Source organism: Somniosus microcephalus, chromosome 5 (genome assembly GCF_052327205.1).
Source record: "Somniosus microcephalus isolate GS21.2 chromosome 5, FLI_Smic_1.0, whole genome shotgun sequence".
NCBI classification, from domain to species: Eukaryota; Metazoa; Chordata; class Chondrichthyes; order Squaliformes; family Somniosidae; genus Somniosus; species Somniosus microcephalus.
Genome location: NC_140991.1, coordinates 136,937,489 through 136,962,680, shown reverse-complemented (window position 1 = coordinate 136,962,680; position 25,192 = coordinate 136,937,489). Strand labels below are relative to the sequence as shown.

Sequence of the window (25,192 nt, the reverse complement as noted above, 5' to 3'; positions counted from 1 at the left end):
TAACAACAGGACCTCTATCATTTTTTTGTTAGGTTTCCCACCCAGCAGCCAGTCAAATTGACAGCCTGGTAGCGGCCAGGATGGAAAACCAGCGGCAGGAGGGCACAGCCGGGGACGGTCCCCAGCAATCCCGGGGGGGGGGGGGTGGTGGAGAGGAGAGAAGAGTGAAAATCAGCCAACTGGGCTGGCGGAGGGGGAGGGAGAAGGGGAAGGGGTGGTGGGGAGGGAAAAGCCGACAAACAGGGCTGGCGGAGGGGGAGGGGGAAGGGGTGGTGGGGAGGGAAAGCCGGCAAACAGGGCTGGCGGTGGGGGTAAGGTCGGCCATCGCCGCTGAAGGAAGAGAGAGGCCACCGGGGCGGGGAGGGGGAAGAGAGAGAGAGAGAGAGGCCACAAATCAGTAGGGAGAAGGCCAAAGGCTTCCGCGAGAGCCTGGGGAAGCACTCCTGGTCTTCCAGGCCCACAAGGAGTGCTGAGGAAGGCGCTGAGCCAGGAGCCCCCGCCTCCCTTTTACCGTCAGATTTCCCAACCCCTAGGAAAACCGTGCAGCAGCAGTGAATTTAAAATCAGGCTCCCAACTGCACTCAGAGCCCGATCTATATACATTAATGAATGTCTCGCCTCTCAAGGACACTGACGCCACGATATCTGCCACCATAAAAAGGTGATGGTCATGTGCGCAGCGCGTTGGGGACGCGTTCCCCATATTTAAGACTTTAGCTAGCCCCCTACCCATCATGGGGGGGGGGGGGGGGGGGGTTAATATCGAGGCCATTAAGTCAGGACGGTGACTATTCATGTTAAGAATATCAGGTGGTGGTTTGTCGAGAGCCACATCCCAAGGGGGAAGAGACTCTGCTGGTTTTATTAACAGGTCCGCTGGCAAATAATACAGGGGAACACAAGGAAAACTCATATTTGGAAGACAGCTGATGTAAGGCGTGACCTGGAGGCTGGGTATGAAAGATGGCTCATATATGGAGGGCTCGGTGTTGAAGAAAAGCAAGCTGCTGTTCAAGCTCCACACTTCCAACCAGTCGACCTACTGTTCGATTGCATATGCTGTGTGTTCATTTTGTGGTCAGAGAGTGGTGGGAATGCACCTCCACACTTTATGGTGAGTTCTGTTGCTCACCATGTTGCTAGTGAGGAGCTCTTGGTGCCTGTTGTTCACCTATATTCTGTATATGGGAAGTAGGTAAGCCTCAAAGACTCTGCAACCTACAAGGCTCAAGTCAGAACTATGGCGGATTACTCGCGTGGATGGATGCAGCCGTAACACTGCTCAAGAAGCTCAGCACCATCCCATCTAGGACTGGACAGCTCACTGTTGCGAACTCAATACCTAGCCCACTCCCCTCCCGCCACTCCCCCACCACCGGTGGCTGAAGTCTGTACTACAGGATGCACTGTAGCAACTTAACAAACTTACTTCAACAACACCTCCCTCCCATGTGACCTCTATCACCGAGAAGGACAATCAGGAAAGCCCTAGAACATTGCTGCAGGAGTTCCTTGGGGATTCACCCTCGGTCCAACTATCTTGGCGGTTTCATCAATAATCCTCCCTCTATGATAAGATCGGGAGGGGGGCTGTTCACTGATGATTCCATAGTGTCCAGCTCTATTCACAACTCCTCCAATAAGGAAGCAGCCCTTGCTGGCTTACAGCATTCAGGTTTGGGCTGATAAGTGGCAGATAACATTTGGACCACATAATTGGCAGGTAATGACCATCAAATCAGGAGAAAGCCCAGCCACCTCCTCTTGATCTTCAATAGCACCACCATCGCCGAGTCTCCCATTAACAGCATTCCAGGGTTCAACACTGACTAGAAGCTGAATGGAATCTGCCATATGAACACCAAGTCTGCAAAAGCAGGACAAAGGCTGGGCACTCTGTGATAAGATTCTCACCTAACGTCTCAGAGCTTCTCCACCATCTACAAGGCTGAAGTCAGGAGTGTGATAGAAGACACTCCACTCGCCTGGATAACTGCAGCTGTAACAACACTTAAAAAGCTCTATATCATCCAGGTTAGGACAGTTCGCTTGATTGATGCCCTACTACTGGACTCAATAGCCACCTTCTCCACCACTGGCACACTGTGGCTGCAATGTGTACAATCTACATGAGGCACTGCAGCGCCTCACCAAGGTTACTTCAACTGCAGCTCCCTCCCCTGTGACCTCTACCAAGAGGAACAGCAGCAGCAATGTTGTGGGAACACCAGCACCTCCATGTCACATACCAATCTGACAGATATACATCATTCCCTCATAATCACTCGGTCAAAATCCTGGAATTTCCTACCCAACACCATTGTGGGAGGCCATCACCACGAGGACTGTAGCAGTTCAAGAAGGCCCTACCTTCTCAGGGCAACTAAGAATGGGCAATAAATGTAGCCTTGCCAGTGTCACCCTAAATCCCAGTAACAAATAAAAACAATCTCTCTTTATATGATTTGAAAACAATAAATATTTGTAATTTTATTAAAACAAAATGTGCACAAATTAAGACATAAATAAAATATAATCTCACGTATGCTATTGAAGAATTTGTTATTCAAAAGATCACAGTCCTACCAGCAAACATTCAGAGAATCATAACCAGAATGATTCTGGATCTTCAAGCGAAGTTAAGACTCAAAAAACTAACTTGTTTTCATTGGAAGAAATTACAGAGGACACAATTCAGAGATTTAAAACACTGAAAGGCATTAATAACGTAGGTGAAAGGAGGTTATTCCATTTAAACTGATTGTAGAACTGGAGGACACTAACAAAATTAACAAGCCTCAAGCAAAGTTACTGATGGGGAGAAACTATTTTTTGGCCATAGTTTGTTTTTTTTTTAAAAAGATATATTGCATGCATTTCCTAACCAATTAACTTGAAAATTGGTGAATATTTGATTAGAACTAAAACTGAAGATTAAGAATATTTATTGATATGTAGATTGAAATTTAAACACGGTTGTTCAGTCATTTAAATTTTATCTGTGAAGCACAATTGAAAACGCTTGAATGTTAGGACCCAAACATTCAGTGATTCTACAGTTGCAGACACTGCCCCAGAATATCTCCCATGCTGTTTGTTCCACTTTTTTTCCTTTGTTCTTGCTGTTGTTGCTGGGACTAGCTCTGTGCTTAGCACCCCCCTGCAGTCCACTTGCCAAATCTACTTATACTCACCAACTGTACCTATACCCGTGATCAATACAGTTGGCAAATGTAGGTATGGTCAGAAAATACACTGACCAGAGCGAGTACTGTAGTCTTTTTTTTTTTAATTTGTTCATGGGATGTTGGCGTTGCAGGCAAGGCCAGCATTTATTGCCCACCCCTAGTTGCCCTCGAGAAGGTGGTGGTGAGCCACTTTCTTGAACCGCTGTAGTCCGTGTGGTGAAGGTACTCCCAACAGTCCTGGTCGGGAGGGAGTTCCAGGATTTTGACCCAGCGATGATGAAGGATCGGTGATATACTTCCAAGTCAGGATGGTGTGTGACTTGGAGGTGGTGGTGTTCCCATGAACCTGCTGCCCTTATCCTTCTAGGTGGAAGAGGTCACGGGTTTGGGAGGTGCTGTAGAAGAAGCCTTGGTGAGTTGCTGCATTGCATCTTGTAGATGTTACACCGGTAGTGGAGGGAGTGAATGTTTAAGGTGGTGGATGGGGAGCCAATCAAGTGGGTTTCTTTGTCTTTGATGGTGTCAAGCTTCTTGAATGTTGTTGGAGCTGCACTCATCCAGGCCAATGGAGCGTATTCCATCACACTCCTAACTTGTGCCTTGTAGATGATGGAAAGGCTTTGGGGAGTCAGGAGGCAAGACACTCACCACAGAGTACCTAGCCTCTGACCTGCTCTTGTTGCCCTAAAGTAAAAACTGAAGATGATGCAGATACTAATATTTTGTGTGAAGCCTGAATGACATTAGGAAGCTTTTTTTTTTTTTTTTAAATTGAGAAGGGGTTGTTATTCCTATGGTTATGACTCAGACTACAAGGTAAAAGTGTGTGGGTCAGCTTGGAAAGCTTGTTTAACATTTGGAACATCTTGCTCTTATCTGGAATTAATCTCCAAGAAATTAATCACAATATCCATCCATAATAGCAATAGAACACCTCGATCCACCATTACATTTTTAGCGGTTTCCAGATATTGTTCAGTCAATCTGACTTTATATTTTCTGCACCAATGTCCTGTACTTAGGGCTTTCAGTAAGTGTCTTCACCCTTTGTGTTCCAGCACCGCTTTCCTTTGAATAATTGATACTACCTTTTGGAAGTTAGGAGTTACCAAAAGTATGTCAATATATTTGTGCGGTTTATCCATAAGAACATAAGAAATAGGAGCAGGAGTAGGCCAATCGGCCCCTCGAGCCTGCTCCGCCATTTAATAAGATCATGGCTGATCTGATCCTAACCACCAATCTACTATCACAGAACCATCTCCTGAATCTAACAGAATTAGACACACGAAATAGGAGCAGGATCAGGCTACACAGCCCCTGGGCCCGCTCCGCTACCCACAGGGCCATGTCCGATCCGAACCTAGACTCATGTCCAAATTCCTGCCCGCTCCCCGTAACCCTTAATTCCCTTTACTTCTAGGAAACTGTCTATTTCTGTTTTAAATTTATGTAATGATGTAGCTTCTACAGCTTTTTGGGGCAGCATATTCCATGGACCTACCACCCTCTGAGTGAAGTAGTTCCTCCTCATCTCAGTTTTGAAAGAGCAGCCCCTTATTCTAAGACTATGCCCCCTAGTTCTAGTTTCACCCATCATCGGGAACATCCTCCCCGCATCCACCCGATCCAACCCCTTCACAGTCTTATATGTTTCAATAAGATCGCCTCTCATTCTTCTGAACTCCAATGAGTAGAGTCCCAATCTACTCAACCTCTCCTCATATGTCCATCCCCTCATCCCCGGGATTAACCGAGTGAACCTTATTTGTACTGACTCGAGAGCAAGTATGTCTTTTCTTAAGTAAGGACACCAAAACTGTATGCAGTATTCCAGGTGCGGTCTCACCAATACCTTGTACAACTGAAGCAATACCTCCCTATTTTTATATTCTATCCCCCTAGCAATGAAAGCCAACATCCCATTGGCCTTCTTAATCACTTGCTGCACCTGCATACTAACCTTTTGAGTTTCGTGCACCAGGACCCCCAGATCCCTTTGTACTTCAGTACTTTCCAGTTTCTTGCCATTAAGATAATAGCTTGCTCTACGATTTTTCCTGCCAAAGTGCATAACCTCACACTTTCCAGTATTGTATTCCATCTGACAAATCTCTGCCCACTTACTTAGCCTGTCTACGTCCCCTTGCAGGTTTTTTATGTCCTCCTCACTCACTACTTTCCCTCCCATCTTAGTATCATCTGCAAACTTTGATATGTTACACTCGGTCCCCTCCTCCAAATCGTTAATATAGATTGTAAAGAGTTGGGGACCCAGCACCGACCCCTGCGGAACACCACTAGTTACTGATTGCCATTCTGAGAATGAACCATTTATCCCAACTCTCTGCCTTCTGTTAGATAGCCAATCCTCTATCCATGCCAGAATATTACCCCCAAACCCGTGATTTTTTATCTTAAGCAATAATCTTTTGTGTGACACCTTGTCAAATGCCTTTTGGAAGTCTAAATACACTATGTCCACTGGTTCCCCTTTATCCACCCTATATGTTACTTCCTCAAAGAACTCCAGCAAATTTGTCAAACATGACTTCCCCTTCATAAAACCATGCTGACTTTGTCCTATTAAATGATGATTATCCAAATGTCCTGTTACTGTCTCCTTAATAATGGACTCCAAAATTTTACCTACCACAGATGTTAGGCTAACCGATCTATAGTTTCCAGCCTTCTGTCTACTGCCCTTTTTAAATAAGGGTGTTACATTAGCAGTTTTCCAGTCTGCCGGGACCTTTGCTGAGTCCAGGGAGTTTGAAAGGCACTAGAATGTATTATCACAGGTAGTCAGGAAATAACTTCATACAGCTATACATTCTTGCAAGATTTACTTGCAGTTTATCACTTCATTCAGTAGAGTCTACAATGTTGCAAACTGTTCAATGTCTGTTGAAGAAAAAAGCTTGATGTGACAAATGGACTTCTCTCATTTGACATTTTATGTTTTCATAGATCAAAGTCTTACCTTATGCAACTGTAGTGTTTGAATGTGCTAGCTGCTTTCTGACATTCCAAGCAGAGCTGTATTGCTCCAGGATAATCTTCTTCCTTAATATAAAAAAAATTGCAAAAGCAAGAAATCAAATAGGGAATTCAGAAGAAACTTCGTTACCCAGAGTGGTGAGAATGTGGAACTCGCTAACACAGGGAGTAGTTGAGGCAAATAGTATAGGTGCATTTAAGAGGAGGCTAGATAACCATATATGAGGGAGAAGGGAATAGAGTGTTATGCTGATAGAGTTAGACGAGGAAAGACAGGAGGAGGCTCGCCAGCATGGACTGGATGGGCCGAATGGCCTGTTTCTGTGCCATATATCCTATGTAATTTAGAACTCTACAAAACCAATGGAACAATTTTTTGGAAATATAGAATAAAAGGCAATCACAAAATTATTAGAAACTCAATGTAAAAAATATTAATCTTAACTTTATTGGATCAGTTGGTGGCAAGACGCAAGTTCAAGCCCTACTCCAGGCCATAAATACATAATCCAAGCTGACGTTGAGGAGGTATTGAATCATAGAATAGTACAACACAGAAGGCGGCCATTCGGCCCACTTTTGTCTGTGCCGGATCTTTCGAAGAGCAATCCAGTTAGTCCCACTCACCTGCTCTTTCCCTATGCCCCTGCAAATTTTTCTCCTTCCGAGTGTTTATTCAATTCCCTTTTGAAGGTTACTATTGACTCTGTATCCGCCACCCTATCAGGCAGTGCATTCCAAATCCTAACCACTCGTTGCATAAAGAAGTTTTTCTTCATGTCGCCTCTGGTTCTTTTGCAAATCACCTTAAACCTGTGCCCTCTCATTATCGACCCTTCAGCCACTGGAAACAGTTTCTCTTTATTTACTCTATCTAAACCCTTCATGATTTTGAACACCTCTATCATACATCCTCTTAGCCTTCTCTGCTCCAAGGAGAACAATACCAGCTTCTCTAGTCTATCCACATAACTGTACTCCCTCACCCCATGCACCATTTCAGTAAATCTCTTCTGTACTCTCTCCAAAGCTTTCACATCCTTCCTAAAGTGTGGTGCCCAGAATTAGACAATACTCCAGCTGGGGCCAAACCAGTGTTTTATATAGGTTTAGCTTAACTTGCTGGCTCTTGTACTTATGCCTCTATTTATAAAGCCCAGGATCCCATATGCTTTATTAACTGCTTTTTAATCTGTCCTGCCACATTTAAAGATTCGTGCTCAAGCACTCCCAGGTGTCTCTGTTCTTGCACCCCCTTTAAAATTGTACCATTTAGTGTGTTTGGTCTCTCCTCACTCTTCCTACCAAAATGTATCACCTCACACTTCTCTGCATTGAATTCCAGTGTCTGCCCATTCCACCAGCCTGTCTATGACCTCCTGAAGTCTATTACTATCTTCCTCATTGTGAGAGATGCTGTCCTTTTAATAAGATGTTAAACCAAGGCCCCACCTGCATGCTCCGGTCATTCAGGTGGATGTTGAAGATGCCCTGGCACTATTTGAAGAGGAGCACGGAGTTCTTCCTATGCCCTGGTCAACTTTCCTTCCTCAACTATGGATCAAAGGCGATTAAATGGAGTTGAGGTACCAATCAGCCATGATATAATTGAATGGTGGAGCAGGGTCAAAGGATGAACGGCCCACTCCTGTTCCTCTGTAACTAATGCCGCCAGAAATAGACTTAGTGGTCATTCATTTATTGGATTGCTTTCTGTGGAACCTTGGTATGTGCAAATTGCCTGCTTCATTTGCATGCATAACAACTGTGACTGCATTTCTAAAGAAATTCATTGTGCGTGGAATTTTAGAGACATGAGAAGGCACTATTTTAAACGCTAGTTTATTCGATTAGTTGCACATCCAATTAGAATCCTGAACCAGTCACTCCATCCACCACCAACGCACCGCGTCTGCAGTGTGTTCCATCTACAAGTTGCACTGCAGCAACTCACCAAGGCTTCTTTGACAGCAACTCCCAAACCCGCGACCTCTACCACCGAGAAGGACAAGAGCTGCAGGCAAATGGGAACACCATCACCTCCAAGTTCCCCTCCAAGTCACACACCACCCTGACTTGGAAATATATCACCATCCCTTCCTCGTCGCTGGGTCAAAATCTTGGAACTCCCTACCCAACAGCACTGTGAGGGTACCTTCACCACATGGACTGCAGCAGTTCAAGGCGGTGGCTCACCACCACCTTCTCAAAGGCAATAAATGCTGGCCTTGCCAGCGACACCCACATTCCGTGAATGAATAAAACAAAATCTCAGTATCATTATTAGTATATATAAATATAGATTTCCAGCATGCACAAAGTATTTCTTTTCACTAGATACAGATGAAGGCCATTTTAGCTCAGCCATCCAGAAAGACCCAACATTTCCATCACAGCATCATACTGTTTTTTTAAATGATTACAAGATTTTCACATCCATTCTGTGTTGTGTACTCTACACGTGAAGAACTATTTCCTCACATCAATTCTAAATCTGCCTTTTACACTCTTGAACAGTGTCCCCTTGTCCTACATCAATTTTAGTTTGAAGTTATGTTCTGGTTCAGTCTTTTCTTTACTGGTTACTATCTTTCAAACTGCTATAAGTTGACCTCTCAGTTGCCTCTTTTTAAGGTTGAAAAGCCCAAGTCCAGTCTTTTCTTAATACTCGGTCTTTAGATGTTAGCCTTGTGGCCCTTCTCTGAATTGCCTTCAAGGTCTCTCTTGCATCTCGGTTACCAGAATAGGATACAGTACTTAAAGACCAGAACACTAAAGTTTGAGCAAAACTTTCCCTAACTTGTACTCAGTTGACTAATTTGACTGAACAGTTCAGCATTCTATGACTTTGTTGATCTCTGGTATGCATTGATTGGACATTTTGAGCATCGGGTCTGCTAAAACCTCTAGATCTCTTTGAACTTCATTTTTAACCTACTACACCACCATTCAGGGAGTAATTATGTTACTTTTTTTCTTCCTATGTGCCGTACTTTACAATTATCTGCATTAAGTATCACCTGTCAGTGATCTTTCCTTATTTACATATTTTGTAGTTCCTGACCTGCTTCTTCAGATTCAACCGTCCTAGTTTTGTATCATCTGCAAATTTGACCAGTTTGCATTGAGTTTCTGAATCCATATGTTAGAATAAATTTAAAATAGTAGCGGTGATAACACTGATCCCCGGAACCCCATTCAGCAGTTGCCCCACCCCAATGTAGCTCCACTAACAACTAAACTCACTTTTGCAACCTTCAAGACAATTTCTTATCCATTCCCAGTAATCCCGGCAGCTTTAAGTTTAAATGGCAGCCTTTTGTACAAGGCTTTATGAAATCCTTTTTGAAATTCAATGTACACTGCATTGTAGGCTTTCCATAGTTCACTTGGGATGTTATGTCCTCAACGAAGTCCAAGAGGTTGGTCGGGTAAGGCTGCTGTTTACTTAGTTCCCATCATACTGGTAATCCTCCAGTTTACTCCTGATGATCATTTCCATTATTTTATACAATATTAATAGAAGACTAATGGCTTTCTAGTTATCTGGGTCTGTTTCTGAGAATGGACACCATGTTAGGCTGTTTCCAGTCTAGCAGAACCTTCTCAGCGCTCCTAAAACTCCCTCAATCATCAACATCTCACAAGTCTCAGCTGCTAATAGTCTGGGATAAGTACCATCTCCCTTGGAATTTGCTGGTTTTGAATCTTTTTAAACCCATCATGGAATTGTAAATCAGTTTTCTATAACAAAAAGAAATTTAGCAAAGAAAATATATGGAACTTTAAGTACTGTATTTTATGAATAGTGATTCAAAGCAGTGAGTTTAATCAAATTATGCTCCTTAAAGCTGGTTAACTTATTAGAACCACTGTGCTTGAAATCTACATGGAATACAGTGCCTTTATAAATAAAAATCAGCAACTGTACTCCTTTATATAGGAGTGCATTTTTTCTCCTCCTTTCTCCCTCACCATATAGTACATGGAACCTGGATCTGGATCCAGTGGTGAACGGTTGTTTTTCCAGACTGGAGGGAAGTATACAGTGGTGTCTATGATTCTATGTTCACCGGGGTCAGTATTAGGGCCACTGCTCTTTTTGATATAGATTAAGGACCTGGACTTGGGTATACATGGCATAATTTCAAAGTTTGCAGATGGCACGAAACTCAAATGTAGTAAACAATTAGGAGGATAGTAACAGACCTCAGGATGACATTGACAGACTGATAAAATGGGCAGACACATGGCAGATGAAATTTAATGCAAAGAAGTGTGAAGTGATACATTTTGGTATGAAGAGTGAGGAGAGGTACAGGAAACTCTTTGGTATCCGGCATCGACAGGACCAGCGTGTTGCCGGTTGATCAAAAATTCCGGATGACGGAGAGCGTTATCTACCGAGGCTATTTTTAACAAACAAAAATAAAAAAATCAAGAAATGTGCAGTATACAGTAATTGGGTACTCACCTACAGAATGTTGTGTTAAATGGATGGTGGAAGATGCTTGATTAAGTACAGTACTGCCAATTGAGGGTAATGCAATGCAATGGCTACCAGCAGCGTGGGAGACACACAGTACCCCTGTAAAATGGCAGATCAGAAGAGACTACCGGCAGCGCGGGAGAGTCAGACTCCTGTTACAGGGGTATTGAGGTGTTCCGACAGCGCCAAGAAGCCGAGTAGTGGCAGTTTGGAGAACTACCCCCACTGACTAACTCGGCCACCGCGGGAGACTCGGACTCGGCAACAATGTTGGTTATTGAGGTGTTGTTTTCGGAATGAGAATTTTGCCGGTTAAGAGAGAATTCCGGATATTTAGGTGCCGTTTAAACAAGAGTTTCCTGTAATATGAACTAAATGGTACAATTTTAAAGGGGGTGCAGGAACAGAGACACCTGGGGGTGTATGTGCACAAATCATTGAAGGTGGCAGGACAAATTGAGAAGGCTGTTAAAAAAGCTTACGGGATCCTTGGCTTTATTAATAGAGGGATAGAGTACAAAAGCAAGGAGGTTATATGCAAGATCTTTATAAAACACTGGTTCGGCCTAAACTGGAGTACTGTGTTCAATTCTGGGCACCACACTTCAGGAAGGAGAGGGTGCAGAAGGGATTTACTAGAATGGCACCAGGGATGAGGGTCTTCAGTTATGTGAAGAGACTGGAGAAGCTGGTGTTGTTCTCCTTATAGCAGAGAAGTTTAAAAGATGTGACAGAGGTGTTCAAATCATGAATGGTTTTGAGAAGAGTAAATAAGGAGAAACTATTTCCAGTGGCAGAAGGGTCGGTAACCAGAGGACACAGATTTAAGGTGATTGGCAAAACCAGAGGCGATGAGGAAACACTTTTTTTTTTTACACTGAGTTGTGATCTGGAATGCACTGCCTGAAAAGGTAGTGGAAACAGATTCAATGGCAACATTCAAAAGGAAATTGGATAAATACTTGAAGGGAAAAAAATTATAGGGTTATGGAGAAAGAGCAGGGGAGTGGGATTAATTGGATAGCTCGACCAAAGAGCCGGCACAAGCACAATGGGCCGAATAGCCTCCTTCTGTGCTGTATCATTCTATGAATTCAGTCCAGACTGAAGAAATTAAATTCTCCTGTCTGTATTTCTTGGAAGAAACAGACCAAGGTGTATCAACCCAATTATAAATAATTATATAAAAGCAAGGTTTTTTTTCTTTTAATTGCTGTCCACAGCAACATCTCACAAATCAGCATTAACTGACTGTGACAGACACGTACCCTGTCCTGGGGCTAGTTATAAAACATTTCCACATTATATTTTTTCATAAGAATTTTTAGCTAGTCCAAGGCACTAGAGCTTTTAAAATGAAAATCTCAGCTACTGTTACTGAAATGCTTCTCTTTGTCCTTTGGCTTGAAGCCTGGTGATAGGGCAAATATGCAATTTTCTCTGGCTGAACTGGATATTAAATTTCTCCCTGCTGCAAAGTTTTGATCCCCCAACAGCTTTTGAACTGTAGCTAACCAAATTATGGATCTTCTGAAGGACAATGCACATCTTATTTGTAGCTTCCAATCAGGTGTCACAAATGCAAGCTTGCTGATGTCATTGTCATTTCTAATGCCGGAGTGTCTGGAAATTATCTTTGTTTCACCAAAAGCTGGCTGGACACAAATCCAGACTCCCGAACACTGATCAATCTTTGATCTGATGGCTTTCCTTAATCTGCCAGTTGCAAGATATTTGATTCTATTATTTGACTGAGGTTAGCTAGAGATTGAATTAATCTTTTCCAAATATACAACAAACTTGTGCTAGTGGCATCAGTAAATTTTGTATAGTAATAAATCTAGCCAAAATTACAGACCAACACCAATAAGGCAAAATTGAAAACTGAACTCCGGGGATCAGATAGACATTAGGTGTTATTAGGAACTATGATGCTAATGAGTGGAAATCTAAATATTTTGTTGGTCAAGTGGCTTTTGTGTTACAATGCAAAGTTTAAAATGTTACATCAATTCAACAGCAAGCATGAGTTTTCAAAACACAGGGGCCCTGAAATTGTGGTCTCCCTGACGACGTACTCGGAGTACACTGTCATAATCCATTTGAAAGGCCCCGCAACGTCTGGGTTTGTGCATGCGCGAAATCCGGAACTTGCGCTCCGTTAAGGTACGCCTTGACAGATCACCCGAACCGCATGGAAAAATCGGTACTGCCAGCGCAGAGTTGGGCTATTTTCCCAACAACTGCCCACAAAACTCTTTTGGCTGGTAAAAGCAAGTGTAGAGCCTGCTTTCATCAGCGTAAGGGTATATATAAGCCTTAAATTAAACATTTGAAAATCAAAAATGATGTGCATACACTTTAAATGAGTTTATGCAAATATTGGCCCAAATTAAGATGTTTAAAATTATTTATCAAAACATGTAATTTTTATTGAGGTTGCTGCAATGAAGGGTCTTATGCATAAAATTGAAATTCAGTACATTTATATTTATTAGAATTATGTAAATTGTGTAATTATTTGAGGATTCCCATCATAAATGGAATCCTCCATTGTGATTGGAGGACCGGGCCACGTGATACCAGGGACGCTTCTGAACTGCCTGCGTCCCTGGAATCTGTGGGCCTTTACGCTGCCGTATGCCTGGAGGGCAGAGACTGGAACTCTTCACAGCCTGGACGCCGGGAGGTAGGTTCGTAAATGCTTCGCGGGTCGGAGCCATACTCTGGAGGTTCGCCTTCGACTGCAATTTCTAGCCCATGGTCTAGTCGTGTAGATGGGTATGGTAAAATAATTTTTAGAAATTTACTTCACGTGAAAATTTATGATTTGGAAATACTGCTACCAGTGCACTTCCATTTCCCACTACCTTATGTGTTACGAGCATTTGAACAATGATTACTTACCTCCAACATCTCACTTAGCCGTACATCAGTTCTTTGCTGTAAAAAGACAAAATAAAAGATTCAGTGGAAATATTTCACTGAAAATAAAAACAAACTGAATTTAAATATGCAAAAAGTATACCAATGTTTTAATTGTGCGCAAAGACTTCAGCAGTCCAATCAGCAGCTGTCTCTTTCTTTGATTAGCAAGCAGCCCCAGGCTAGCTTGTGTAAAGCCTTCCTTTGCAATATTTAGCTGCCTGTCAAGACAAAAATCACCAAGTCTGTTTCAAACTAGATAAATAATTATGTAAATAAATTTGAAACAAAATATTCTTTAAGCTATTTTTATAATAAAAACTTTCCTCATCCCAATACAACAACAACTTGGATATATACAGCATCTTTTAACATAGCAACATCCCAAGGTGCGTCATATGCCGTAAGGAACCCTGGGCCAAAGGAGGAGAGATTAGGAAGAGCAACCAAAAGCTTGATCAAAATAGTGGGTTTTAAGATTGGCCATGAAAAGCAGATGAAAGTGGTTTAGGGAGGGAATTCCACAGAGACCTAGGTGGCTCAGAGGACATCCACCAAAGGTGAAGCATAAAGAGAGGGAATGCACCAGAAGCAGGTACATTTATAAATGAGGAAAATCTAATGACAAATGCACAGCATGCTCTAAACCAGGGAAGCCACATTAGAAAACTGTAGGATTGGGCAGGGTTAACTGGCAAGGCCAGCATCCATAAAATCCAGTTGGAAGCTTTAATTAAACAGTAACTAGCTTCTGCTTAAGTTAAGTGGATTCTCCGGTTTTTGAAATTCTGCGATTTTCTTTTGATTCTTACAGTTAATGAACCATTTCCAATATCAAAACTTTTTTTTTTTTTAAACATAGAAATTACAGCACAGCAACAAGCCATTCGGCCCAACTGGTCTCTGCTCCACACGAGCTTCCTCCTACCTTACTTCATCTAAACCCATCAGCATATACTTCTACTCCTTTCTCCGTCATGTACTTATCTAGCTTCCTCTTAAATGCATCTCTGCTATTCGCCTCAACTACTCGCTGGGGTACCAAGTTCCACATTCTCACCACTCTCTAGGTAAAGAAGTTTCTCCTGAATTCTCTATTGGATTTATTAGTGACTATCTTATATTTATGACCCCTCGTTTTGAATTCCCCAACAAGTGGAAACATCATCTCTACATCTATCCTCATAATTTTAAAGACCTCCAAGGTCATTCCACTGTGTTCTCTTTGTTAAAAAGAACCCCAGCCTGTTCAACCTTTCCTAATTATTATAAACTCTCAGGTCTGGTATCACACTTGTAAATTTTTTCACCTTCTCCAGTGCCTCTATATCCTTTTTGTAATACCAAGACTAGAATTGTGCACAGTACTTCAAGTGTGGTCTAACCAAGATTCTATACAAGTCTAACGTAACTTCTCTGCTTCTATTCCTTTAGAAATGAACCCTAGTGCTTTGTTTGCATTTTTATAGCTTGTTAACCTGCCTTGCTACTTTTAATGATTTGGGAATCTGTACCCAAAGATCCCTTTGCTCCTCTACCCCATTTATACTCGAATTTTCCACGGTGTACGTGGCCTCCTTATTCTTACCAAAATACACGACCTCGCGCTTCTCTATATAGAAAATCATTTGCCATTTACATGCCCAGTCTACAAGTTTAACATCTTTAGTGTTATAGTACCATTCATCGCGGTTATTAAACCATCTCAATAAAATGTTAGACACTGGGCCAGAATCTGCGGTGGGTTATAACTGCGAACTAACAGCGTTCGCCGTTATTACCACTTTGAAACTGGCCGCAACTTCAGGATGTAGCACATGCACATCTAAACGCGGAAATCCTGAAGTTGCGGCCAGTCAGTTGCTGCTCCGACACTGTGCTGTGGCTAGCCCCCATAGCCAACAATCAGTGAAACTGATGAAAACTTGGGTTTTACCGCAGTAATATCGCTGTTAAATGCCCCATTAAATGTTAGGCCTTGTTGGGCTAAGTGTAACTGGGGTTTTTAACAGCATATTGACTGCTAAAGAAACATTATGGCCCTGAAAAACTAATTTTAATTTTGTGGAGTGTCAAATTTCTCCATTATGATAAAAATTACAATTAAGAAACTTTAAAAATATTTTTTTTTTTGAAGTTTGTTCATTATATTTCAGCTTCTACCTTATCCCCATGTGAGAGCCCCAATCTTTGTTTTGCTCTCTAACACTTTTAAAAAGTTGTGATAAAAGCAGGTTCTCATTTCCTGCTTCCCTGTCTGAAAATTTTACAATGTGATTGGCTGCTTAGACAACTTGTTGACATCACAGCACTGCACGGAAATCACTTACGCATCGAAATAGGCAAGCTTCTCATCAGAGATTGCAAGATCTCTGTGAGCAGCTTTCTTCGGGGCCAGCAGCAAACGCCTTTGCTTCGCCATTGACCACAAATTCCGGGCCACTGAATTGTCCGATTATGATTTGTGTTGAGCAGCCGTCTTCGGAGACTCTTGCAGTGTTTCATCAGCCTCCCGCCCATGACAATCACACACATTACTTAGTCCACACCTTTATATATAACGAGTAAGGTCTATGCAGATTCACATACAAATGCAGAAGAATTTCCCACCTTTCTTCCTAATGCATTCTACTTTCCACTACATTTAAAAAATTACATTCTCTCTTAATACTCTTCCCACCAAAATACAAATTCTTTTGCACACAAGAGACCATTAAAGTTTAATTAAAGCAACTAAATGAAAGTGATTAGTGAATGTTTACGCTAAGTAAATGTAAACTGAAAAATGCAAAGCAAATGTAAACTGAAAATCCAATCTATCAATAGATTTCCCCAGCTTAGTTGCAAGTTCCTTTTTACCAGTCAAAATGTTACCATGATGACAGAACAGGTTGTGCAGAACAAGATTGTTTAATAGTATGCTGGATTATTCCTACAAAAAGAATGAATGTTGATATTTTTTGAAAAAAATCGCCAATTATATTTAAAAGTATGGATAAAACTAAAACAATAGAATATTACATTTCTGAAATGCAAATCAAATGAAAAAAAAGCTTAATGCTCAGTGCATTCCTTTGCTGTGAACAGATGGCATTTGGGGAGGGGGGGGGGGGGGGGCTCTGCCCTGAAGCACCACTTAGTTTCATACAATGGAATCCCATATGCTACAATTTGGGAACGTTTCCTTACTTGGCACAAAGGCATAAACTATGGATGCAATGTTTCGTAAACCTACAGTAAGATCTTCAAGGCTACCTCCTCTTTTCTTAATGTCAATTGTCATTTTGGACTGCATCAAACTTGGAGAAACATTGCCAACAAAATATAAATGCACCTTATATTTGAAGACTTTTTTCTTCTCTTTTGGATCCCCTTATACAATTCAAAGGTTCAGGAGATTAGCAGGCAACAAAGTGATTATAAAACCCTTCCAACCAATTTGCAATTCTACTTCCATCTTCTGTAGGTAGATGACGATAAACTTTTCACAGTACAGCTGACATCAGGAGCATATATTGTGAGAAAATGGAGGTACACTACCACTCCATGACACACTATGGTAAATAAACATGTTGCATTACTTCTAGGAGAGGAACTCTTTGAACAAGTAAGCTTAAGTAAATCCTGTAATGGCAACACCATGTATTAAAACAAGCTGAAGGCCATAACTTGACTGTTATTCCTCACACACCAAGTTCTCAATCAAGCTGTCGTGGAGAGGTGTAAAATGGTCAACCTAATGCAGCAGTTGACCATCTGCTGGCAACCTCTTAACAGCAACACGGACAAGCGGCCTGTGAATGGATTGCCTGCTCGCACTGGGAGGGCAGGTAGCAGGAATAAAAAATAAATCTTAAAAAAATGACTGTCCAGATTTTGCTGGAGCAGAGCATCTCGAGATTTTTCCCCTCACCCTTCATCAGCTCAAGCAAGTTTTGCCCTGCAAGTTGCTGGAAGTACGGCAAAGTCAACAGGGTGTCTGGAACCTTGGTGAACAATGGGACCAACAGTCTATCTCCTTAGTCAATGAGATTTAAGGATTGAGAAAGAAAGAGGAACGACGAAGAAGGAAACAGGGTAAATTGGAGTCAAATCTGGTACAGAAAGTAATAAAGAGAGGAAAAGAAAAATGGGATTGAGAAAAAGAGACACAGGAAATATTTAAAAAAATGAAATTTTAAATTTCTCTAACAATTCACTAATATAAAAACTGAAAATGCTGGCAATACTCAGCAGGTCAGGCAGCATCTGCAGAGAGAGAAACAGAGTTAAGGTTTCAGGTCGATGACCTTTCATCAGAACTGTTTACTACCTGCAGGAATCAGACCCCCAGTTTCAACTGTTCCATTTCTGGGCTGGAGAGGTTCAGTGGTTATGTAGGAGCATAATTCTCATCATTAAAAATGCTGTTGAGTACTCGCCCAACTTTTTGCAGCAAGTTTAAATGGCCATTAACGTGCAAATGCAGCAATTTCTGGAAACTAAAGGGAAGGTTGAGGATGAACTGCTGTTTGCGAGGCTAACATCAAATCGTCCAACAGCCTGTGGTGATTCGCAATTCTCGGGGTTTCTCTTCCTTGCCATAAGTTGCTGGACGAGTTACACATTAATAACAGCGAGTGCATTAAACTCGCCATTATTTTGGCAGCAAAATCTGGGCCACTATATCTATTGAAAAAAAGACTGCTGATTTTGAGTTCAAATGATTCCTGTAACCTATTCAAGTTAGTGCCAGTTGAATGCATCACAAGTGAATTATTTGGATTTCCAGAAAGCATTCAATAAGGTGCCACATAAAAGGTTACTGCACAAGAGCTCATGGGGTTGGGGGTAATATATTAGCATGGATAGAGGATTGGCTAACTAACAGAAAACAAAATCGGGATAAATAGGTCATTTTCCAGTTGGCAAATTGTAACTAGTGGGGTGCCACAGGGATCAGTGCTGGGGCCTCAACTATTTACAATCTATAGTAATGACTTGGATGAAGGGTCCATGTGTACTGTAGCCAAATTTGCTGATGATACAAAGATAGGTGGGAAAACAAATTGTGAGGAGGACACAGAGTCTGCAAAGGGATACGGATAGGTTAAGTGAGTGGGCAAAAAATTGGGCAAAAAATTGGCAGATGGAGTATAATGTGGGAAAATGTGAGGTTATCCACTTTGGTAGGAAAAATAAAAAAGCAAATTATTATTTAAATGGCGAGAGACTACATAATGCTGCGGTACAGAGAGATCTGGGGGTCCTCGTACATGAAACACAAAAAGTTAGCATGCAGGTACAGCAAGTAATTAGGAAGGCAAATGGAATGTTGGCCTTTATTGCAAAGGGGGATGATGTATAAAAGTAGGGAAGTCTTGCTACAACTGTACAGGGCGCTGGTGAGACCACACCTGGAGTACTGCATACAGTTTTGGTCTCCTTATTTAAGGAGGGATATACTTGCATTGGAGGCAGTTCAGAGAAGGTTCACTAGGTTAATTCCTGAGATGAAGGGGTTGTCTTATGAAGAAAGGTTGAGCCTATACTCATTGGAGTTTAGAAGAATGAGAGGTGATCTTATTGAAACATAAGATTCTGAAGGGGCTTAACAGGGTAGATGCAGGGAGGATGTTTCCCCTCGTGGGGGAATCTAGAACTAGGGGACATAGTTTCAGGATAAGGGGTTGCCCATTTAAAACAGAGATGAGGAGGAATTTCTTCTTTCATGCGTCGTGAATCTTTGGAATTCTCTACCCCAGAGAGCTGTGGAGGCGGAGTCATTGAATATATTCAAGGTGGAGATAGACATATATTTGAGCTACAGGGGAGTCGAGGGTTATGGGGAGCGGGCGGGAAAGTGGTGTTGAGGCCAAGATCAGACATGATCTTATTCAATGGCGGGGCAGGCTCAAGGGGCCGAATGGCCTAGACTCCTGCTCCTATTTCTTATGCAATTATGGATGAGGAAGACCAGTCAGCCTATCTTAACTCATTTGTCAAGAATGACTCTAAAGGCAGACCACCAAATGGTTCTTCAATAATTCTAGGGTTTTTGCCTCGACTACTCTATCAGAGAGCACATTCTGTGCGTGAAGAAAAACAGCCTATTAATCAAAAAAGTACCTAGTTTAAATCTGTGACCCTTGTCTTACTCTCACATTTTGAAGTAATTTTCCAGATTAACATTTTAGTTAAAAGGGTAGTCAAAGTGGTCGCACAGAGTTGTCTTAAATGGAGTGCATCGTAAACAAGCGTAAAGTTGGGCATTTGGTGAGTGTGGAACTCTCTGGTAAGTTGTGGGTGAGTAGGTCTCAAACTGAAATTTAGAATTTAACTTAGAACATTAAAAACTGTAAAAGAAACTGCAAGTTAGTCAACAGTTAACAGAAACTGACAGTCAATGGCAGATAACAGTCAATCAGCTGTAAGTGATTGCTTGAATAGGGGGTAACTACTGTGAGCAGGAAGCTGAGTGAGCACTTGTAACTAGGGTGTGGCTCGAAAAGGTGTATAAAAAGTAGAGTTAGCCGCTGACGCACAGTATTGTCATAAACAGAGTGCGTTGTCAACAGCGTGTAAAGTTGGAAATTTGGTGAGAATGGGAATTTGGTGCAGAGGTGCTGCTTTTCACCTCCAATACTTGTAGTGGATCGTGTAAGCTTGAGGCAGTATTTAAAATTTTGTCCCGTGTTTTAGTGCAAGTTAATTGTGCTAAAAAAAAACTTAACCACAGACTAAAAAGTAGATATAAATAACAGACTATGATATGGCAGAGCAGGTTGCAGGTCTGGACTGCTGTATGTGGGGGTTTGTGGACAGCGAGACTGTCCCGAGGGAACGTTTCTGCAGTAGATGTCTCCGTCTCAAATCTCTCCAGCTCAGAGTCATTGAGCTGGAGACACTCCAACACACAAGGGAGGGGGAGGAGTACCTGGACAGATCCAGACCTCGATCACACCTCAGAGATGTGCAAGATCAGAATGTGACCGATTGTGTACAGAGTAAGGGGAGCCCAGGTGAGAGAGAACTAAGATCTGCAGAAACTGATCCTATCCAACAGGTACAATGTACTTGCCACCTGTGAGGATAAGGACATAGACTGTTGCAAGGACAGCCAGAATGCTGACCATGGCACCTTGCAGGAGGCTGGACAATGGGGGAGGAAAAGGAGGAGGAGGGGAAGCAGAATGTGGTAATTGTAGGGGATTCAATAATTAGGGGACAGATAGCATCCTTTGTAATCAGGATTGAGAGTCCCACATGGTATGTTGGCTACCTGGTGCCAGAGTGAGGGACATCTCGAACCGGCTTGAAAGGATATTGGAGAGGGAGGGGGAGGATCCAGTCGTTGTGGTCTATGTTGGGATGAATGTAAGAAGTCACACAACACCAGGTTATAGTCCAACAGCTTTATTTGAAATCACAAGCTTTCGGAGCGCTGCTCCTTCTTCACCTGAAGAAGGAGCAGCGCTCCGAAAGCTTGTGATTTCAAATAAAGCTGTTGGACTATAACCTGGTGTTGTGTGACTTCTTACATTTGTCCACCCCAGTCCAACTCCGGCATCGCCACACTATGTTGGGATGAACAACATAGGAAAGTAGTCAAGAGATCCTGTTTGCAGAGTGCCCACAGCTAGAAGCTAAACTCTAGAACAGGACCGCAAGGGTTATAACCTCTGGATTATCACCCGAGCCGCATGCAAATTGGCATAGGGATAAGCAGATTAGGGAGGTGAACACGTGGCTGAAGGAGTGGTGTTGGAAAGAGAAGTTCCATTTCATGAGACACTGGCACCAGTACTGGGACAGGAAGGAACTGTAACGTTGAGACGGGCTCCACCTGAACCGGGCTGGGACCAGGGTCCTAGCAGCAAGGATAAATAGGGCAGTTGCGAGGACTTTCAACTAGTAAAGGGGGGCGGGAGGAGCTCAGGTGGAAAAGGTAGTATAAATAATAGTTCTGAAACAAACGAAAGGGAAGCGAAGAGTAATACAGGTAGACTATCCTTTATCCGAAAACCTCGGGACCAGCCGTGTTTCGGTTTTCGGAAAATTTCGGATTTCGGAAGGTATTTTATAAGACTGGGAAATTTGTCGGGGGTGGGGGTCGGCGGGGGTGGGGGTCGTGCGCACGACTTACGCTGAACGATTTCGGTTTTCGGAAGTGCGGAAAAAGGATACACTATCCCTTATCCGGCTCGGCCTGCAATCTCCTACCCAGGAGGGAACTCAGTGACCCTCTGCCCTGCTCAGCGTAAGTCGTGCGCCACTCTGGTCATGTCATGCGCATGACTTACGCTGAACGAAAAAACCTTCGGTTTTTAAGAGGGTTTCGGTTTTCGGAAGTTCGGATAAAGGGTAGTCTACCTGTAGTCAGAAATTGTGCTTTAGGCACTACAAGTAAAAGGGAAAACTAAAATATGTAAAATAATTAAACTAGGAGAGAGAAATAAGAAATGTGTGAGCATAACATGAGAGCAGAAGGACAGCTTAATTATGGCCCAATTAAACATTCTTTATACAAACACACAGAGTATAAGGAACAAATTGAATGAATTGCAGGCGCAAATTCAACTTGGAAGGTATGACATGGTAGCCATTACTGAGACATGGCTGCAAGATCGTCAGGACTGGGGACTAAATATGCCAGGATACAAGGTCTACAGGAAAGTTAGGGAAAATGATAGAGGGAGGAGTAACCTTAGTGATTAAGGATGAAATCACTTCAAATGATGAGAGGAAATAACGAGAGCTAAGCAAGCAGTGAAGACTTTATGGGTAGAATTAAGAAATAGAAAAGGATTAAGACTGTAGTGGGAGTTGCGAACCTGCGAGGGACGAGGCTGAGCGCCGGTTTAAAAAAGGGCGCCAGAGTTCAGCAGCAGCGGAGGCGGCGCGAACCTGTGAGGGACGAGGCTGAGCGGCAGTTTAAAAAGGGTGCCAGAGTTCAGGTGAAGCCCCACAGCAGCAGCGGAGGCGGCGGCGCGAACCTGCGAGGGACGAGGCTGAGCGGCGGTTTAAAAAAGGGCGCCAGAGTTCATGTGCAGGAAGTGCATCCAGCTGCAGCTACTAACAGACCGCACTGCGGCACTGGAGCTGCGATTGGATGCATACTGGAGCGTTCGCGATGCTCGGGACATCGTGAATAGCATGTTTAGGGAGTTGGACACACCGCAGGTAGAGGTTGGACAGGCAGAAAAGGAACGGGTAACCAACAGGCAGAGTACTAGGCGCAGGCAGGTAGTGCAGGGGTCCCCTGTGAACATCCCCCTCTCAAACAGATACACCACTTTGAGTACTGTTTTGGGGGGGGGGGGGGGGGGAGGGGGGGGAGATAGCTTATCAGAGGAAAGCAGCAGCAGCCAACTTCCTGGCACCAGGGGTGGCTCTGCTGCACAGGACGGGAGGAAAAAGAGGGGTAGAGCTATAGTAATAGGGGATTCTATTGTAAGGAGAATAGATAGGCGTTTCTGCGGCCGCAAACAAGACTCCAGGATGGTGTGTTGCCTCCCTGGTGCAAGGGTCAAGGATGACTCAGAGCGGCTGCAGAACATCTTCGAAGGGGAGGGTGAACAGCCTGTTGTCGTGGTGCATATAGGCACCCAACGATATAGGTAAAAAGCGGGATGAGGTCCTAAAAGCGGAATATAGGGAGTTAGGAGGTAAATTAAAAAATAGGACCTCAAAAGGTAGTAATCTCAGGATTGTTACCAGTGCCACGTGCTAGTCAGAGTAGAAATAGAAGGATATTTCAGATGAATACGTGGCTAGAGGAATGGTACAACAGGGAGGGATTCAAATTCCTGGAACATTGGAAACGGTTCTGGGGGAGGTGGGACCGGTTCAAACCAGATGGTTTGCACCTGGGCAGGGCTGGGATCGATGTCCTAGGGGGAGTGTTTGCTAATGCTCTGGGGGAGGGTTTAAACTAAAATGGCAGGGGGTTGGGAACCTGAGCAGGGAGACAGAGGAAAGGGAAACAAGGATAAAAGCAAAAGATAGGAAGAAGAAAAACAAAAGTGGCAGTCAGAGAAATCAACGGTTTAAATCAAACGTGGCCACAGTAAATAATAATTCTAATAGGTCTAAGAGCGTTAAAAAAACAAGCCTGAAGGCTTTGTGTCTTAATGCAAGGAGCATTCGTAATAAGGTGGATGAATTGGCTGCACAAATAGAAGTAAACGAATATGATTTTGTTGGGGTTACGGAAACGTGGCTCAAGGATGGCCAAGGCTGGGAACTCAACATCCAGGGGTATTCGGTATTCAGGAAAGATATGCAAAAAGGAAAGGGAGGTGGGGTAGCATTACTGGTTAAAGAAGGGATTAACGCAATTGTAAGGAAGGATACTAGCTCTGATGTGGAATCGGTATGGGTAGAATTGAGAAATACTAAGGGGCAGAAAACGTTAGTGGGAGTGGTATACAGACCTCCAAACAGTAAGGCTGAGGTTGGGGATGGCATTAAAAGGGAAATTAAAGCAGCGTGCAGTAAGGGCACAGCAGTCATCATGGGTGACTTTAATCTACATATAGATTGGGCTAACCAAATTAGTAACAATACTGTGGAGGAGGAATTCCTGGAGTGTTTACGGGATGGTTTCCTGGACCAATATGTCGAGGAACCAACCAGAGATCAGGCCATCTTAGACTGGGTATTATGTAATGAGAAAGAATTAATTAGCAATCTTGTTGTACGAGGCCCCTTGGGTCGGAGCGATCATAATATGATCAAATTCTTCATTAAGATGGAGAATGAAGTAGTTGACTCAGAGACTAGGGTCCTAAATTTAAATAAAGGAAACTATGATGGTCTGAGGTGTGAGTTGGGTAGGATTGATTGGGGAACGTCACTCAAAGGGTTGACAGTGGATAGGCAATGGCAAACATTCAAAGACCGAATGGATGAACTACAGAATTTGTTCATCCCTGTTTGGCATAAAAAAACAAAAAAGGTGACTCAACCGTGGCTAACAAGGGAAATTAGGGATAGCGTAAGATCCAAGGAGAGGACATATAAATTGGCCAGAAAAAGCAATAATCCTGAAGATTGGGAGCAGTTTAGGATTCAACAAAGGAGGACAAAGGGATTAATTAAGAAAGGGAAAATAGAATATGAGAGTAAGCTTGCAGGGAACATAAAAACTGACTGTAAAAGCTTTTATAGATATGTGAAGAGAAAAAGATTGGTGAAGTCAAGCGTAGGTCCCTTGCAGTCAGAATCAGGGGAATTTGTAATGGGGAACAAAGAAATGGCAGACCAACTAAATACATATTTTGGTTCTGTCTTCACAAAGGAGGACACAAATAACCTCCCAGAGATGCTGGGGAACATAGGGTCTGATGAAAGGGTGGAACTGAAAGAAATCAGTATTTGTAGGGAAATGGTGTTAGGAAAATTGATGGGACTAAAGGTTGATAAATCCCCTGGGGCCTGATAATCTACATCCTAGGGTACTTAAGGAAGTGGCCCTAGAAATAGTAGATGCATTGCTGGTCATCTTCCAGAACTCAATAGACTCTGGAACGGTACCCATGGATTGGAGGGTAGCTAATGTTACCCCACTATTCAAAAAAGGTGGTAGAGAAAAAGCGGGGAATTATAG

General features: G+C 42.9%; 1 protein-coding gene across 2 annotated transcripts in view; it reads right to left on the bottom strand.

The window, feature by feature from the left end:
• Positions 1-25,192, bottom strand: part of vps50 (VPS50 EARP/GARPII complex subunit) — a 317,917-nt gene that overhangs the window by 210,812 nt on the left and 81,913 nt on the right. For both annotated transcript variants that reach the window (XM_085988277.1, XM_085988278.1), the window contains exons 7-9: positions 13,706-13,823; positions 13,585-13,620; positions 6,172-6,254 (exon numbers count right to left, since the gene is read on the bottom strand). In XM_085988277.1, coding sequence (XP_085844403.1) covers positions 6,172-6,254; positions 13,585-13,620; positions 13,706-13,823 — 237 coding nt within the window. The remainder of the gene's footprint in view (positions 1-6,171; positions 6,255-13,584; positions 13,621-13,705; positions 13,824-25,192) is intronic.